This window comes from Hordeum vulgare, chromosome 3H (assembly GCF_904849725.1).
Source record: "Hordeum vulgare subsp. vulgare chromosome 3H, MorexV3_pseudomolecules_assembly, whole genome shotgun sequence".
Taxonomy (NCBI): domain Eukaryota; kingdom Viridiplantae; phylum Streptophyta; class Magnoliopsida; order Poales; family Poaceae; genus Hordeum; species Hordeum vulgare.
Window position 1 is genome coordinate 227,506,621 of NC_058520.1, and position 15,995 is coordinate 227,522,615.

At 48.9% G+C, this 15,995-nt stretch overlaps 1 protein-coding gene across 4 annotated transcripts in view; it reads right to left on the reverse strand.

Moving 5' to 3' along the window:
* Nucleotides 1–12,853, reverse strand: part of LOC123443566 (protein translocase subunit SECA1, chloroplastic) — a 71,508-nt gene extending 58,655 nt beyond the window's left edge. For 3 of the 4 annotated variants that reach the window (XM_045119993.1, XM_045119995.1, XR_006630722.1), the window contains exons 1-3: nt 12,301–12,853; nt 1,976–2,255; nt 1,418–1,521 (exon numbers count right to left, since the gene is read on the reverse strand). In XM_045119993.1, coding sequence (XP_044975928.1) covers nt 1,418–1,521; nt 1,976–2,255; nt 12,301–12,669 — 753 coding nt within the window. In that variant the 5' untranslated portion in view covers nt 12,670–12,853. The remainder of the gene's footprint in view (nt 1–1,417; nt 1,522–1,975; nt 2,256–12,300) is intronic. The other variant, XM_045119994.1, reaches the window with a different exon arrangement.
* Between the last annotated feature and the right edge of the window lie 3,142 nt (nt 12,854–15,995).

The window sequence follows — 15,995 nt, forward strand, 5'->3', positions numbered from 1 at the left end:
AAAGATTCGGTTAAGTGCAGAAGCTGTGAAACTGTGTCTCCATTCACCTATAGAGAGAACAGGGAGAAATGAAATAGTTGTCCTTAAAACTTAAGAGTAAAATGCACCAGAGGTCCTAAAAGTATTCTGGGTGTATCAGCTTAGTTCTATAAGTATGAGAGTGCACATTTAAGGCATGAAAAGGATAGGTGATTCATCGCAGGTCCTACTCAGGTCTGACCTGCCCGCGTGGTGTGTTGATTGATGCAAATATTTTGCAAAATCGCACTAACAATAGTCTATTATAATTCCGTGGTCCCGTACTAATGTTGTGCGCTATCGCTATATGTCACAGTCACCTACTTGTTGTGGGTGGTGCACATGCTCTGCATGGACGTTGAAATACGAGAACTTGTTGTGGATGTGATCTTTCTTCGTGTTCTTTATCCCCATTTCAGGCCATTGGCGGGATCTGATGGGCGGTGATGCTGCAGAGGATAGTACCTAACCATGGCCCGAGCTTCAGATGCAATCGAAAGGTCAGGCCCTGCAGCGGCGCCGTGATGCTCGGTGTGCAGAGGCTGTTCATCAGGCTCACCACCGGCACGCACGCTCGCTGGACGATGCTGGCGAGTCAGAGCGGAGCCCAATGTCGCTGCTCGACCCGAAGGCGCTCATGGTGGGCTTCGCCCTGACTGCCGACAGCGACGACGCCAAGAGTTGTCGTCTCCGGCCGTCCAACTCACGACTATCAGTACCTCCGCTTTAATCCGCCTCACAAGAGTGAAGGCCAATTGAACTCCTCACTCCCCCACCCCCACCCCCCTCCCCCACACTCCCCGGCGCCTCAGACCGTGACGATGGGGTAATCCATGAACATCAGCTGGCTCCTTGACCTGTCAGTACTTGAGAGGTACGTGCTTGCAAAGACGCATCGCTGGCCAGGAAGAGCAAGCCAAGGGGTTCCTCATGCAGCGACAGGGCAGCCAAGGCCACGCCGCCATGATCCTTGGCGCCCCTGGCTTGCCCGGCGGCTGCCTCACGCGGCGGCGAGGAAGGGAGGGGGAGGGAGTGAGGCCGGGGGGCGGCTAGGGTTGGGAGGCTTGGGAGGGAGAGGAAAGTCTCGGATGTTATACTTCCTCTTGTAGTGCCTGGTCCTCTTCCTTGAAATATTGGCGGGAAAGAGTAGCCATAAGGCGGCAATTCAAAGGGGGAGAGGAGCATATTCGACAACACGCCAAGCAGGCAGGTTAGACTTGGGTAGGACCTGTGGTGAACCATTTATCCTCTTTTAGGGCTCAAATGTGTATTTTTGTAGTTACACGGCCTAGTTGACACAGGAAATATTGTAAGGACCTATGGTACATTTTACGAAAACTTAAGGCAAGCATGCACAATCAAACATTGATAAACATTGTCCGCAAAGGAAGAGACTTACCATCGCAAGGTTATCTCTTAGATAATCAAATCCAAGCTCACTATTTGTGACATAGGTAATATCGCACAAGTAATTTTCCCTCCTTTGCTCCGGTGTCATGTTCTCTGCCAAAACAAAGACCAACTGTTCAACAAACATCAATGACAAATAAAGAAAAACAATAAATGATGCCAAAAAAAGAGAAAACTCAAAAGTAAGAGCTTGATGGGCACATGAATTTATTGCATAGCAGCAGTGACAGGCTAACGAACTCAGAGTAATACTACAATCAGCTAAACATCCATCTTGTTTGGCATGCGTTTTCTGAAACAGAAGAGTAAAAATCGATCTCAACTGTCATGCGTTTCCTGGACCAGGCAAGTAAAATTATTGGGTACTTCTCTTTTCTCACGCATATCAGTAAGTACTTCCATGAGCAACTCATTTCATTCAGAAGAGTTCAGTTGGTATGTTAGTACCTTAATTATGTTTGGCGTGTTAAGGTGGATACTGAAAAAAAGTGTGCAATTTGGGGATGGCACAAAAAATAATAATGAATAATGTGGAGTGATCACATACGTTGAATTAGTCCAACCTGCAGCCCCAAAAAGCGGGGAACTTGACCAACCCACTCACAGTCACGTCTGGCAAGATAATCATTTACGGTGACAACATGGACTCCTTTCCCACTTAATGCATTTAAGTACGCTGGCAGGATAGCCACGAGTGTCTTCCCCTCCCCAGTCTTCATTTCTGCAATCTCCCCCTTATGCAGAACCATCCCACCAATCAGCTGTACATCAAAGGGGCGAAGACCAAGAACTCTATTGGAAGCCTCCCTCACAACAGCAAATGCTTCCTGCAATAGCCAAGAAACCATCAAAATATTTCCACCTTGAAATATCTTTTTCAGCAGTTAACATATTGAATATATCATAGAACAGAACTACTTTGCAGTTTTCAGACAATCATTGTAGTAGGCTAGTAGCTATTGAGGAAAATAGTTGGTGGCTAATATGTAATAGCTCAAGTCCTAAAATGAAAGTAACTTCTCCCACGTCTCCAAATGTGAGCTTGTCAGATTAGTTATTAACTTATATCTTTGTCAATTCCACCTTTTTTAATCCAACAATGCTAAAAAAAACATTTGGTTTATTTTGAAGTTATTTACCTTTTTCTTCTAACATAAGTTGAAAATGTTTCAAGTCGTCGCATTTTTCAATAATAAAGTGGCAAAGTAGTCATATAGTTCTCGAGTTTTTCAATTTTTAAATTGAGATTCTACTATTTGTATGTTATGAAATCAAATAACATGTGTTAGGAAAGCAACTTATGTTTATTGAAGGCCCAAGGGGCATATATATATTACACAAGACTTGAGGTGCAAGGAAAGTAAATATAGACTAATAAGGACTCCTAGACTAATACTAATAGACTAATAAGGACTCCTAGACTCTAATACTTCCTACCCCCCCCCCTTCAAATGCAAAGCGTATGCAATAGCATTGCATTTGAAGAAGTGTAATACTAAAAACATGATAATCCAAATCCGCGTCTTGAGAGTGTCGTCGTAGCATGAAGAGTCTTCAAAACTTGTCGAGTCGCCGAAGGAGATAACGAAGAGATGGCACATCAGAGGTAGACACCGCATCACTTGAAGATACAAGATAAGTATCAAAAGAAGATGGGTTGTCAAAAGAAGATGGCACATCAAGAGGAAGACACCGAAGAGATGACACATCAGAGGAAGACACCGCATCACTTGAAGATACAACATAAGTATCAAGAGAAGATGGGTTGCCAAAAGAAGATGGCACATCAAGAGAATAAAGCATTGCGCGGAAAATCATAGTCCACGACGATCTTCGACGAAAGAAGCTCGGCGGATAAGGCACGATGGACGTAGATCCACAATGCAAAAGAAGTCCAGAAAATCCTATAGAAAACAACAAGGGCAAATAGGCCACAAAAGTTGCATAGAAAGGATCAGGGCCAATGAAAAGGCCGACAGACTAAGGTATGGTGGACTCGCATGGCATGAGAAAACACAAAATATCAACGGATTTGGTGGACGCAGCGGAAAACAAAGAAAACTAGAAAACACACAGTAGATTAGGGATGATGGCAGCGGAAGAGAAAAAATAAGATCATGGCGGCGAAGGCCAATTCCAACCAGAGTGTGCGTGAGATGGTCCTAACTGTGTAGAAGGTGGTTGCTCAGTGCGGGAAGCCTGAGTCACAATACCAGCAGTACCCGTCGAGGAAGAACCTGAAGTAGCGAGCAGACGCTTAAGTCGCAGAATATCCTGCACAGTCAAAGCGATGGCTGAAGCTGTCGAGGTAGATGACGAAGTCTCTGTAGATGATGATTGCGCCTGGCGCAAGTGTTTCTTCTTCGTGTAGCAGTGGGACTCGATATGACCATCATTGTTGCAGTAGCCACAATGTGGACGGGGGCGACCTGAGCCTCCAGAAGGAGTGGGCAAGAGCGGCGGAGTACTCGAGTGAGAAGGGGTCGGTGCAGCAGTGGGCGTAGAAGTAGCCCGAGCAGCGAGCAGCGAGCACCGAGGGAACCTCCAGCAAACCAGCACCACGTAAGCGAGTCTCCCCGGCACGAATCTCAGAAAGCGCCTCCATGAGAGAAATACGGCCACGAACAAACAACTGAGCACGCCGGGGCTCAAACTCCTTACGGAGCCGAGACGGGAACTCGTAGACACGATGAAACTCCAAGTTGGTCTGGACAGCCTGGCAACAGGGGCAAGTACGACAACCAGTAGTGCGGAGAGAATCAAGCTGGCGCCAGATAGCAGAACTTTGTGCATAGACGTCATCAACAGTAGAGTCACCCTGCTGAAGAGCATGCTCCTGACGAACCACGGAGAGATATAAGGCATCACCAGAGGGCGCATAGTGCTGATGAAGGCGAGTCCACATCTCAAAGGCAGCAGGAAGGTCCAAAAACTCAGAGGCAAACTGAGGCAGAACACTAGCAGTGAGAACAGCTACAGCACGAACATCATCATCAAGCCACTGGGTGTAAGCGGACAGAGCACCATGATACACCTGAAGAGCCTCCTCATAAGCCAAGACCTTCGCATCATAAGCACGGATAGCAGCCTCATCAGCAACCTTAGCTGCATCCTTCGTAGTCTGAGGAGCATCCGCAGGAAGAGCCGGAGGGATCGGCGGAGTGGGAGCCACAGGAGGAACCGGACGTGACGGACAGCAGACCTCGCCAGAAAGAACACCCCAGAGACGGATGCCACGCATGTGAATGCGCATAAAGCCAATGAACTCAGTGTAGTTACTACCATCGAAGATCACCGAACAACGAGGGACAACAACATAGCCCGATGCAGTAGACATCTTCTTCTTCTTCTTTTTTTAAATCTCAGTCAACCTCTCGAGCTGAGACCGCGTCGATGCGATCTGGAGTAGCACCGGACCTGCGTCCGCGTCTAGGACTGCCTCGATCTGGGGCCGCCTCGATCGATCTAGGGCCGCCTCGATCTGGGCTTCTGGCGAGCGGGTATCAGGCCACGAGCGGGGATCTGGGCTTCTGGGAAACCGGCGCCACCACGAGCGGGATGAGATCGGGACGAGGGATCAGGCCACGAGCGGGATGAGATCGGGACAAGGGATCAGGCCACGAGCGGGACGAGATCGGGAGGAGATCTAGTCACAAGCGGCGAGCAGGACAAGCCACGAGGGAAAACTCCAGCACTAGACCTGCACGACGCCACCACGAGCGAACCTCCAGCTGACGAGAGAGAAGAACCAGAGGACGGGGGCGACTGGATCCGGCGCAACGGGATCCCGCGGGAGATGGATCCGGCGGGATTGGATCAGAGAGGAGCGGCCGGCGGCTGTGACGGGAAGAGAATCAAGCACGAGTCGCTGTGTGCAAAAAAATTGACCTAGCTCTAATACCATGTTAGGAAAACAACTTATGTTTATTAAAGGCCCAAGGGGCATATATATATTACACAAGACTTGAGGTGCAAGGAAAGTAAACATAGACTAATAAGGACTCCTAGACTAATACTAATAGACTAATAAGGACTCCTAGACTCTAATACTTCCTAACATGTACTGTTACATGTGGAAGATATGGGGATCCCCGGATATGCAGGAATACGTGTATCCCCGAGTATCAGTGCAGCCTAGTAAAGCCCAACCCTAGACAGGTCCCAGTCCTCAATCGACCAGGGCAGGTCGATCCAGTCCCGACTCCCGCAATCTCATGCACGAGTGCGCCACCGCCGCCTGGGATCGCGGCGCCACCGCTGCTCGTCGCTGAATTTCCCAGCGGCAAGCAAGGTAATTTTCCCGACATCTCTCTTCCCATGCTCAAGTGCTTGCTGTCTGCTGACTTGCTGCCGCCTGCCGCTGCTGTTGCTGGCTTGATGCTACCTCCCACGATGTTGTTGTATAACTGTATACCTTGTGCTGTTGTTGGCTTGTTGCATATACTAGCTGTTTCTGTCGAGTAATTGAGTTGCTGCTGGACTGCTATTGTTGCTTACTTGCTTGCTGCCTTGCTAGCTAGGGAATGGCGTCTGCAAGCAGTGGCATGGGGCAGGCAGCCACTCTTCTTTTGGTGGAGCTGCAAGCAAGTGAAGAGGTTGAGGCTAGAGATGGTTGCCCACAATCCTAAATATGCTCTGTGGGCTCGTGCGACAAGAATATTACCAGTAGCAGACTCTACTTTTTAGGTTATTTCTATATTCATTTGTTGCTGTTGGTTATTTCAATGTCCGTTTGTTGCACCTTACGTTCAACTTCCTTGACCGAATCATGGCATGTCACATTATGGAATAATCTGATATTTACAAAATCACTCTAGGATGCTGTTCCCACTATCAGCACCAGAAGCTTCCATCTATCTAGACATCTAAACATACGTTTACCAGCTTCTAAAGCACTATGCAGCCATGATATTTGTGTTCAGATTTAGATGTGTTATTTATTCTACACTGCCTTCCAAGCAGATTTGACAGAAAAAAATAATGTATGAAACTTCATGATCAAAGTCTTGAGTTGCACAAAATACTAAAATAATCAATGATGCCAGAACAAATGAATAATCAAATATGCAACTTAACATTGGATTCTAACTTTTACCTGTATTACATATGTGTTGAATTGTTAGAGTTGTGTCGAATATTATTATACAAGGTAGGTTACAGTTGGACTTGTAGTAGTATTGTGTTTAGACAGGATATGGAGTCGTGTCCTAATAGGACACTTGTATCCTAGGCCTCTTATATATAACGGGGGTAGACACACGATGTAACCTATGCCAACATAATAGCACAGGCATGCAGGGGGAGCCGGTGGTGTGTGCCGGCGCCCGGGCGGCCGGGGTGCGGTATTGTGACGGTGTCACGGGGAGGAGCGCCCATAGTCATTCCCCAGGGATGTAGGCGAGTTCGCCGAACCTCGTTAACAAATCTCGGTGTCGTGCTCGTGTGATTGCTTGGTCCTCGGATGATCGACGATGTGCCTCGGATTTATTATAACAAGTGGTATCATGAGCTAGGTTGTTCGAAGGTCGGGAAGAAGTTGATCTAGAGGAAAACGTGGCGAGACGCTGCTACAGAAGAAACGTGATCGGTTTAATCGGGAAGCGGCAGAGGGCGACCGAAGCAATTAAAGGCAGCACCGGCTACCGGTGTGCGTAGGCAGCGGCCCAGCCGGCGGAAGCCGCAAGGCTGCAGGCGGCGAGTCCAAGTAGATTTGTTTTGGACCAAAAGAGGATTGGGTCCTCGTGTTCGATGCGGAGAGGTGTGTTCGATGCGGAGAGGTAGCAGTGGATCGATACCGCGGAAGGAAAAAAATCCATTGGTTGAAGCATTCATCAGGAAAGCAAGGATTTGACAAAGCATTAGCCAGCATCAGGGTTGAGTGTGCGAGAGCTACTACACGTGAGTACAAGGTGTACTTGACCACGTGTTGTAGGCTTGAATAAATCTTTTACAACGTCGGGCATATAAAGAACCACAGCGCCAACGCGTATTAGGGTTTAGGTGAAGATGTTCGATGGAACTGGAACCTTGGGTTATGGCAGACAGGGGTGAAGGATTTGTTGGTACGACAGGGATGCTTGAAGGCGTTGTTGCAGAAAGTCATGTCAGCTAAGATGGAATTATCATGTGATGGGTGAAAATTCGTGGAAAACGATTTGGGAGCCTCGAGCGTGTCATACAGTCGACAAATTCGACTGGGTCGGACTGGAGAGTCTGACGGATCGACGCAAGTCGGTTGATACAAAAGACGGTGGTTGGATCGGCGACGACGACATAGGAGCGTCATGTTGATGGTAACCGACTTCTGAGCGTGAAAACACGTGGCGCAGGCCCAAAGGGGTTGTGTGGCTTCGACAAGACTATGGCGCGGGGTTGATTCAGGATGGTGCACATGAGAGCTTGAAGTCGACGGGGCACAGGGGTGGACTGATCATCTACCATGGAGTCATGTTGAAGATGGAGCTGGAGTCTGGAGGACTTCACTCGGGAAAAAAGCAAGTGACACGTGGTTCGGACTGGAGCTCGGTGGTCTGATGGAAACGTGATACTCGTCATCGGTCGGTGATGACCGGTGGTACTCTGCAGTGGGGGTTGAGTGGTGTGGGTTCGCGACCCTTGAGACTCGACCGGGATAGCGGAGGTCGACGCGGTAATAGCGGCGAGGCGTGCGGCACGCACGGGGCATGGAGACGGGCCAGGGCTCTGGTGGTCATACATGTGGTGAGACAACTGCGAATTTGACTCGGGATGACTACAAGCAATGATGAAATTTCTTCAAGTTTCAGACGGGCGGTCAAGGAAGAGCGGTGATGTTGAGTTCAGGTAACTCTTATGTGCGACACTCAATATGAGTTGTTCACTTTCACGCAGGCCAGTGATCGGTGTGTGATGGTGTTGGATACTCTGAAAGTTGGGAGCGCAGGTAGAGTAATGTTGAGCTTAATTTCGTTCGAGCGTTGACTATGGTCAGGAAAAGAAGGAACTACAAGTTGCAGGTGAAGTCACATGGAGTTTTTTGGAGTAGCAGCGGTGCTCATGGGATAATCTCAAGTCCAAAGTACATGGAAGTTTGACGCATGGACGAATTCAAGGTGGTGGAGAATATTCGCCAAGGTGGAGTTTGTTAGAGTTGTGTCGAATATTATTATACAAGGTAGGTTACAGTTGGACTTGTAGTAGTATTGTGTTTAGACAGGATATGGAGTCGTGTCCTAATAGGACACTTGTATCCTAGGCCTCTTATATATAACGGGGGTAGACACACGATGTAACCTATGCCAACATAATAGCACAGGCGTGCAGGGGGAGCCGGTGGTGTGTGCCGGCGCCCAGGCGGCCGGGGTGCGGTATTGTGACGGTGTCACGGGGAGGAGCGCCCGTAGTCATGCCCCGGGGATGTAGGCGAGTTCGCCGAACCTCGTTAACAAATCTCGGTGTCGTGCTCGTGTGATTGCTTGGTCCTCGGATGATCGACGGTGTACCTCGGATTTATTATAACATGAATAATTAGTTTACAACTGTTGAAGAACATTTTTAAATGTGCCTACAAGATATTTTACTAATGATTTTCTGTGTAGCACATAACTCCGCCTATCTTGTCTCAACATAGCCGGTCCCAAGCCCGGGTAAAGGAGGAGGGTTGTGATAGGCTTGGCGAGACAACGTCAAAACTCAGCCACTCTTATGGAGATGAAACCCAAAAGATTTTCGTTGGGCGTAACCCTCTCAGCGACGCGCCACATCGGAGCCCGGGTGTGGCATCAAATAGGCAAGGGCCGGGCCGTCACCCCCTGGTGGTGCGTCGTATCGTGATCTGGATACGGTGGCAAGTGAGCAAGGATCGGGTCGTCGCGTGCTTAGTGGCGCGCTACATCAGCACCCGGGTGTAGATGAAAATGAGCAAGGGTCTTCGCATTTGACTCGACTAGTGCGAAGTGTAAGGAAGCTAGCCGAGCCAAGGAGGATCCGCTTAGGTAGCTAGAACGTCAGGTCAATGACAGGTAAGCTCCGGGAGGTAGTTGATACAACGGTGAGGAGAGGTATTGATATCCTTTGCGTCCAAGAGACCAAATGGCAGGGAAAGAAGGCGAAGGAGGTGGAGGGTACCGGCTTCAAGCTGTGGTACACGGGGACGACGGCAAACAAAAATGGAGTAGGCATCTTGATCAACAATAGCCTCAAGTATGGAGTGATAGACGTCAAGAGACGTGAGGACCGGATTATCCTGGTCAAGCTGGTAGTTGGGGACTTAGTTCTCAACATTATCAGCGCATATGCCCTGCAAGTAGGCCAAAATGAGAACACCAAGAGGGAGTTCTGGAAAGGCATGGAGGACATGGTTAGGAGTGTACCGATTGGCGAGAGGCTCTTCATAGGAGGAGATCTCAATGGCCATGTGGGCACATCTAACGCAGGTTTTGAAGGGGTGCATGGAGGCTATGGCTATGGCATCAGGAATCAAGAATGAGAAGATGTCTTACGCTTTGTGCTAGCCTACGACGTGATTGTAGCTAACACCCTCTATAAAAAGAGAGAATCACATCTAGTGACTTTTAGTAGTGGTCAACACTCTAGCCAGATTGATTTCATTCTCTCGAGAAGAGAAGACAGGCGTGCATGCCTAGATTGTAAGGTGATACCTGGAGAGTGTTGTCCATCAGCATAAGCTTGTGGTTCTGGCTTCCGCTTTTGGATCCGTATCCAGCGCGACAAGCATGCCAAAGTCGCTAGAACGAAGTGGTGGAAGCTCAAGGGGGAGGTAGCTCAGGCGTTCAAGGAGAGGGTCATTAAGGAGAGCCCTTGGGAGGAAGTAGGTGATGTAGACAACATGTGGATGAAGATGGCAACTTGCATTCGTAAGGTGGCCCAGAGGAGTTTGGAGTTTCCAACGGAAGTAGAAACGAAACTAAAGATACCTGGTGGTGAAACGATGATGTCCAGAAGGCAATTAAGGGGAAGAAAGATTGTTTCAAACGCCTATACCTGGATAGGAGTGCGGACAACATAGAAAAATACAAGATGGCAAAGAAGGCCGCAAAGCGAGCTGTGAGTGAAGCAAGGGGCCGGGCGTATGAGGACCTCTACCAGTGGTTAGATACGAAGGAAGGAAACAGGGATATCTATAAGATGGCCAAGATCCGAGAGAGGAAGACGAGGGACGTTGACCAAATCAAATGCATCAAGGACGAAGCAGATCAGCTCCTGGTGAAGAACGAGGAGATTAAGCATAGATGGCAGGAGTACTTTGACAGGTTGTTCAATGGGGAGAGTGGGAACTCTGTCATTAAACTGGACGACTCCTTTAATGATACTAGCAGGCGTTTTGTGCGGTGAATCCAGGAGTTGGAGGTGAAGGAGATTTTAAAAAGGATGAAAGCAGGCAAGGCGATGGGCCCTAATTGTATCCCCATTGAGGTGTGGAGAGGCCTCAGGGACATAGCGATAGTATGACTAACCAAACTTTTTAACCTCATTTTTTCGGGCAAACAAGATGCCGGAAGAATGGAGACGAAGTATATTAGTATTAGTACCAATCTTCAAGAACAAGGGGGGGGGGGGTAATTAGCGTGGAATTAAGCTGATGAGCCATAGAATGAAGCTATGGGAGAGAGTCATTGAACATCGCTTAAGAATAATGACAAGCGTGACCAAAAATCAATTTTGGTTTCATGGCTGGGAGGTCAACCATGGAAGCCATTTTCTTGGTACGACAACTTATGAAGAGATATATGGAGCAAAAGAAGGACCTGCATATGATGTTCATCAACTTGGAGAAGGCATATGATAAGATACTACGGAATGTCATGTGGTGGGCCTTGGAGAAACACAAAGTCCCAGCAAAGTACATTGCCCTCAACAAGGATATGTATGATAATGTTGTGACAAGTGTTCGAACAAGCGATGGCGACACTGATGACTTCTTGATTAAAATAGGACTGCACCAGGGGTCAGCTTTGAGCCCCTATCTTTTTGCCTTGGTTGTGGGGCGATTCCGTTCCCTGTATGCCACGGGGAAACCCCAGATTCGGGCTTTTCCGGATCGGATGATGGCGAGGTTCCTGCTTCATCACCCTTCATTGGGGAACCATCTTTGGGTTTGTAGATCAGTTGGAGGGACGAGTGTTTGGCTTGGTGGCTGGACGTAGGTCTCTGTATGCTTCTCTTGCGGTGACCAAGGTGGAACGGTGTGCCATCTACAATATCAATGTCGGCGAGTCTTGGCGGCTAGGTGCAGCGAGGTCTCGGGGCTGGATACTGTTAGATAGGCGCACATAGGAGGCTGGCGCTGTCCGGCGTCTGGCAAGATCACTGCATTGTTTGCTTCTGAAGATGGGACTGCGGAAGAAGGCGGCGACGGATTCTACAGCATGCGGTGATGCGGTGCATATTAAGGGTCTGCTAGACCGGTTGGTGCTCCTGGCTAGCCGGCGGGCAGCTAGGTATGGTCACTGGATTTCTTTGGTGTGCGTGGCACGAGGCCAAGGCACATCATCAATCTTGTACTCCCTCCGTTCCTAAATATAAAAACTTTTAGAGATTGCACTGTAAAGTACATACGGATGTATATAGACATATTTTAGAATATAGATTCACTTATTTTGTTCCGTATGTAGTCTTCTAGTGAAATCACTAAAAGGTCTTATATTTTGAAACGGAGGGAGTAGACAGGACGACAATTTTAGATCTTATAGATAGGGCGACAGTTTTAGCCAGAAATGTGTCTTTAGGTTGATCTACGTATTTATTTCGAAAAAAAAGGCGCAATTTAATTATAAACTCTGTTTCCATTTCCTCTGCCTCGAATCGTAGCTGAACAGAAATCTGGAGTGATTAAGAGATTGTAAGTGATTCTGGATGTTGTCCAATACGTACGGGGAGGAGGGAGTCGAGTGATTCCCCGGCGCGCGCGCGCTCCTGCAGCACGGAGGTGCGGGCGCGGAGGTCAGCGTCCGAGAGCGCGGAGACCTCGGGCTCCAGCTTGTTAACTAGCGCGACGTTGTCGTTGTACCTCCTCCTCGCTACCTCCCCGTCGTCACCGCCGCCGCCGCCGAACATGCCGCCCAGCAATCCCCCCAGCGCCGCGCGCTGTGCCTCACCGCATCCCCGCCTCTGCAGCCCGCGACAGCGCCGGCGGGAGAACTGGACGTGGCCGACGCCACTGCTGATACTCCAGGGCGGAGACGGGTGGGGAAAGTGGAGGGATGTGGCGCAGGTGGCGGTGGACGAAGGTGCCATCGCCATCACGCCGCGAGCTTGGTGCCGGCTTCAGCTCCTCCGCTTCGCTTGTGGTCTAGTGCAGTATGGCATGCACGGCGCCGCGTGCTATGGGCGATAGGTTGTTGTGGCCGTGGATGATGGAACGAGGTCGGTGAAAGAACAACGAGGATAAGGAGTCGGACAAAGCCCATCTCTAGCCCGAGCACATACTCCGTATATTTCTTTCCCAAATGCTAGAAAAACCCGCGCCCCGTTGCGAGCGGCCGCGCCTCGTCCGTCCGACCTCTCCAGATTGTGCGGTCGAAGGTTGCCAGGTGTTACCTGGACGGACTGCGTCGCGATTCGAGCGCCGCGCACCTGCTTGCTTGCCAAGTTGCCGGGCAAAAAGTAACGCATGTACCCTGCCTGAAAGTTGAAAGATTGTCTGCCTGCCCAGGCATCATGTGTTTGGATGGAGATATGACCCAGATAGTCTGCCTCAGTCTGGAAGAGGGGCACAATTCCAATCGATGTTGCTAGTGTGCACAGGGTTTTCGGTTTACCGGACAGAGGCCAACGTCTCAATTACAATGTTGAGGTGTCAGTCAGGAGATTCAACGAGCTATTCAACCACACTGGGTCAAAACACCCCAATGTCACTGCATCCTACAAAATGATGAAAACAGTGAAGGGAGCAATTGACGACATGTTCTTTATTAGATGGCCTGAGCCCTCGCTGCTACGCGGTTGTGCTTGAACCTGAAATGCTTATGAAGAGCGACATCTGTTTGCTCGTTGCTGAGGATATAAATGAAGCATTTCACAACATGCGTGAGGACAAGCAAACAGTCTGCTACCGCATGTACCATCTTATGGTAGGTAAACGTAATTGCTAACTTGATGTAAGAGTTTTTCCTGAGCCATTTTCTTGTTGTTTTAAATTCTTCCCAGTGATTTTTAATAATGCATTGCTCGCATGTGTGACAGATCCTCTATTTGGATGCGGTTGTTGTTGATGAGCGAATAAGCTCATGCCCTATCCGAGCCAATGCATTCAATACAAATCTGATTAGCAAGTTCATCAAAGACTTGAAGTATACGTGGGCATGGGCAGCTCGGTCCGGCCGGCCCGAAAATCTCGGACCGAGCCGGGCCTATTTGTCCCATCGGGCCGGGTTCGGGTCGAAAAGTTGAGCCCGATGGTCACATCGGACCGGGCTCGGGCCTATCAAAAAATAAAATAAAATCGTAGTCGGGCCGGACCAGTCGGGTTTTTTCGTCTCGGGCCGGGTTTGGACCCAAAATTCAGGCCTGGCGGTCGGGCCGAGCTGGGCTCGGGCCTCGGTTTTTAACACCGGGCTTTTTTTGACCCGGCACGGCTCAAAAAATGCCCAGGTTGAACTTGAAGTCTCCTGATGTTTTCGGCAAACTTCAAGTGAATCAACAACTTGAGTGAATTGTTGTCTTTTTTATTTTACAAGTTAGTTGTCATATGTGAGTTGCACACATGCTCACACACTAGTAGAAAAAAATCTTATAGGTAGGACCCTATTAGTAGCGCCCGAATAGAGCACGCGCTTGTCACATCCCTGAAATCTCTAGTAGAGCCTAGCAAGTGTGAGCTCATGTTTTCTTTCTTTGCATTCTAAGTAAATGATTTGAACTTAAGAAAGAAGTGAAATCAAAGCAAAACTCCAATAACTCTATAATAAAAAAACAATTCAAACTTGTGACAAATCAATGAACCCAAAATGGCCTTCATAAAAGTCCATCATTTCTGATAAATCTTGGAAAACACAATCCAGGGTTAGTTTTCTTTTAAAAATACTTTTGGCATTTTATTTTTAAACTCAAAAGCCACTGAAATCAATCAATTAATTGATTTCAAATACTTCCTAGTTTTATAAAATGTTGAAAACTTTATATGGGGTTGGAAATATTCCAAACAAAACCCTAAAAACAATTTCAATATTTTTACTTATGCCTGAAGCCAAATATAAAATAAAACAAATGTCGGTAATATAAAACAAAATAGAATAAGAAATGAAACAGAGGAGGAAAAGAGAGAGAGCGAACCTGTTACCTGTCGCCCACCCCGTGGCCCAGCACTTGGAGCCCATGTGGCCCAAGTGCGAGTCGTCCTCTTCCTCTCGCCGGGAGGAGAGGCGTGGCATGCGCTCCACCTCCTGCTTCGCGCTGGAGGCACCTCCTCCGTCCCTATCCGCGTATGAAGACGATATGGATGAGCCCCTGGACCATTCCCCCCCCCCTCTCTCTTCTTCCCTCGCGCAGCATCGTCTCCCCCTCGCCATGGCCGAGCTTGGCTCGAGCAGGCTGCCGCTGTCCACGCAGCCCCGACCTCCCCTCGCCTCTCCGAGAAGCTCAGGAGATCAGCTGCGACGTTCCGGTCCTCCCCGCCTCAGGAATCGAAGCCGGAGCCCCCCTGGCGCTGCCACCGTCGTCGTCTTCACCTCCGATCACCGAGATCCGCCGCCGTCGATCCGCTGCCAGAGAGCCCCTCCAACCTCCCCGAGGCCAAAAATGAAACCCCCGTGAGCCGCTGACTCTTTCCCCTCTCCTCCCATGCTCTACCGTGCCCCGTAGCCCGCTCCCCGCATCGGCCGAACCCCACCGCCGCTAGAGCTCGTCGCCGGCACCTTCTCCGGCGACTCCACTCTCTCCTGTCACCCCTACCAGATCGGCCACTTCCCCAGCAAACCGTAGACGCAAAGCGCGCGGCAAATGGCCCTCTGTAGCGCCGTTTAGGTCGTCTCCGGCGACCCTCCGTCGCGGTTTTGGTCGTCGCTGGCCATATTCTGGTGAGCGTTGACGTGGCCTGGTGATTAGAGCCTAATTAGCCCCCCCCCAGTCACTGCCAGTGGGCCCCAGGGTGGGTCAAACCCCACTTAGGGGCTGGTCAACTCGGGGATTAGCCCCTGGTCACTGACCAGTGGACCCCACTGGTCAGGTTTGACTTGGCCCAGGCGCTGTTGACTGCTGACGCAGTGATGACATCACAGTGACGCAGTAATAGCTTTTTTGATTTAATTTAATTGTAGAAAATGCCTAAAACTTCTAAAAATCATAGAAAACAATCTGTAAGTCCAATGAAAATAATTTATATATGAAAAATGATCAGAAAAATCCAAAGAATCTGATCATGGCATTATCATGCTGGTTTGAGAAAGTTAACAACACCAAATAGGCAAAATGATGAATAGGGTAAATTTAATAAATAGTTTGGAGTTGGAATTTGATTCCTATTTGAATTCCACTTCAATTACTATGTTCAAACATTGAGCTAGCAAAACAAGTACCTCAAATTGCCATCTTCATGCATGTTAAAAACAAGTTATACCTGAGCATCAGGT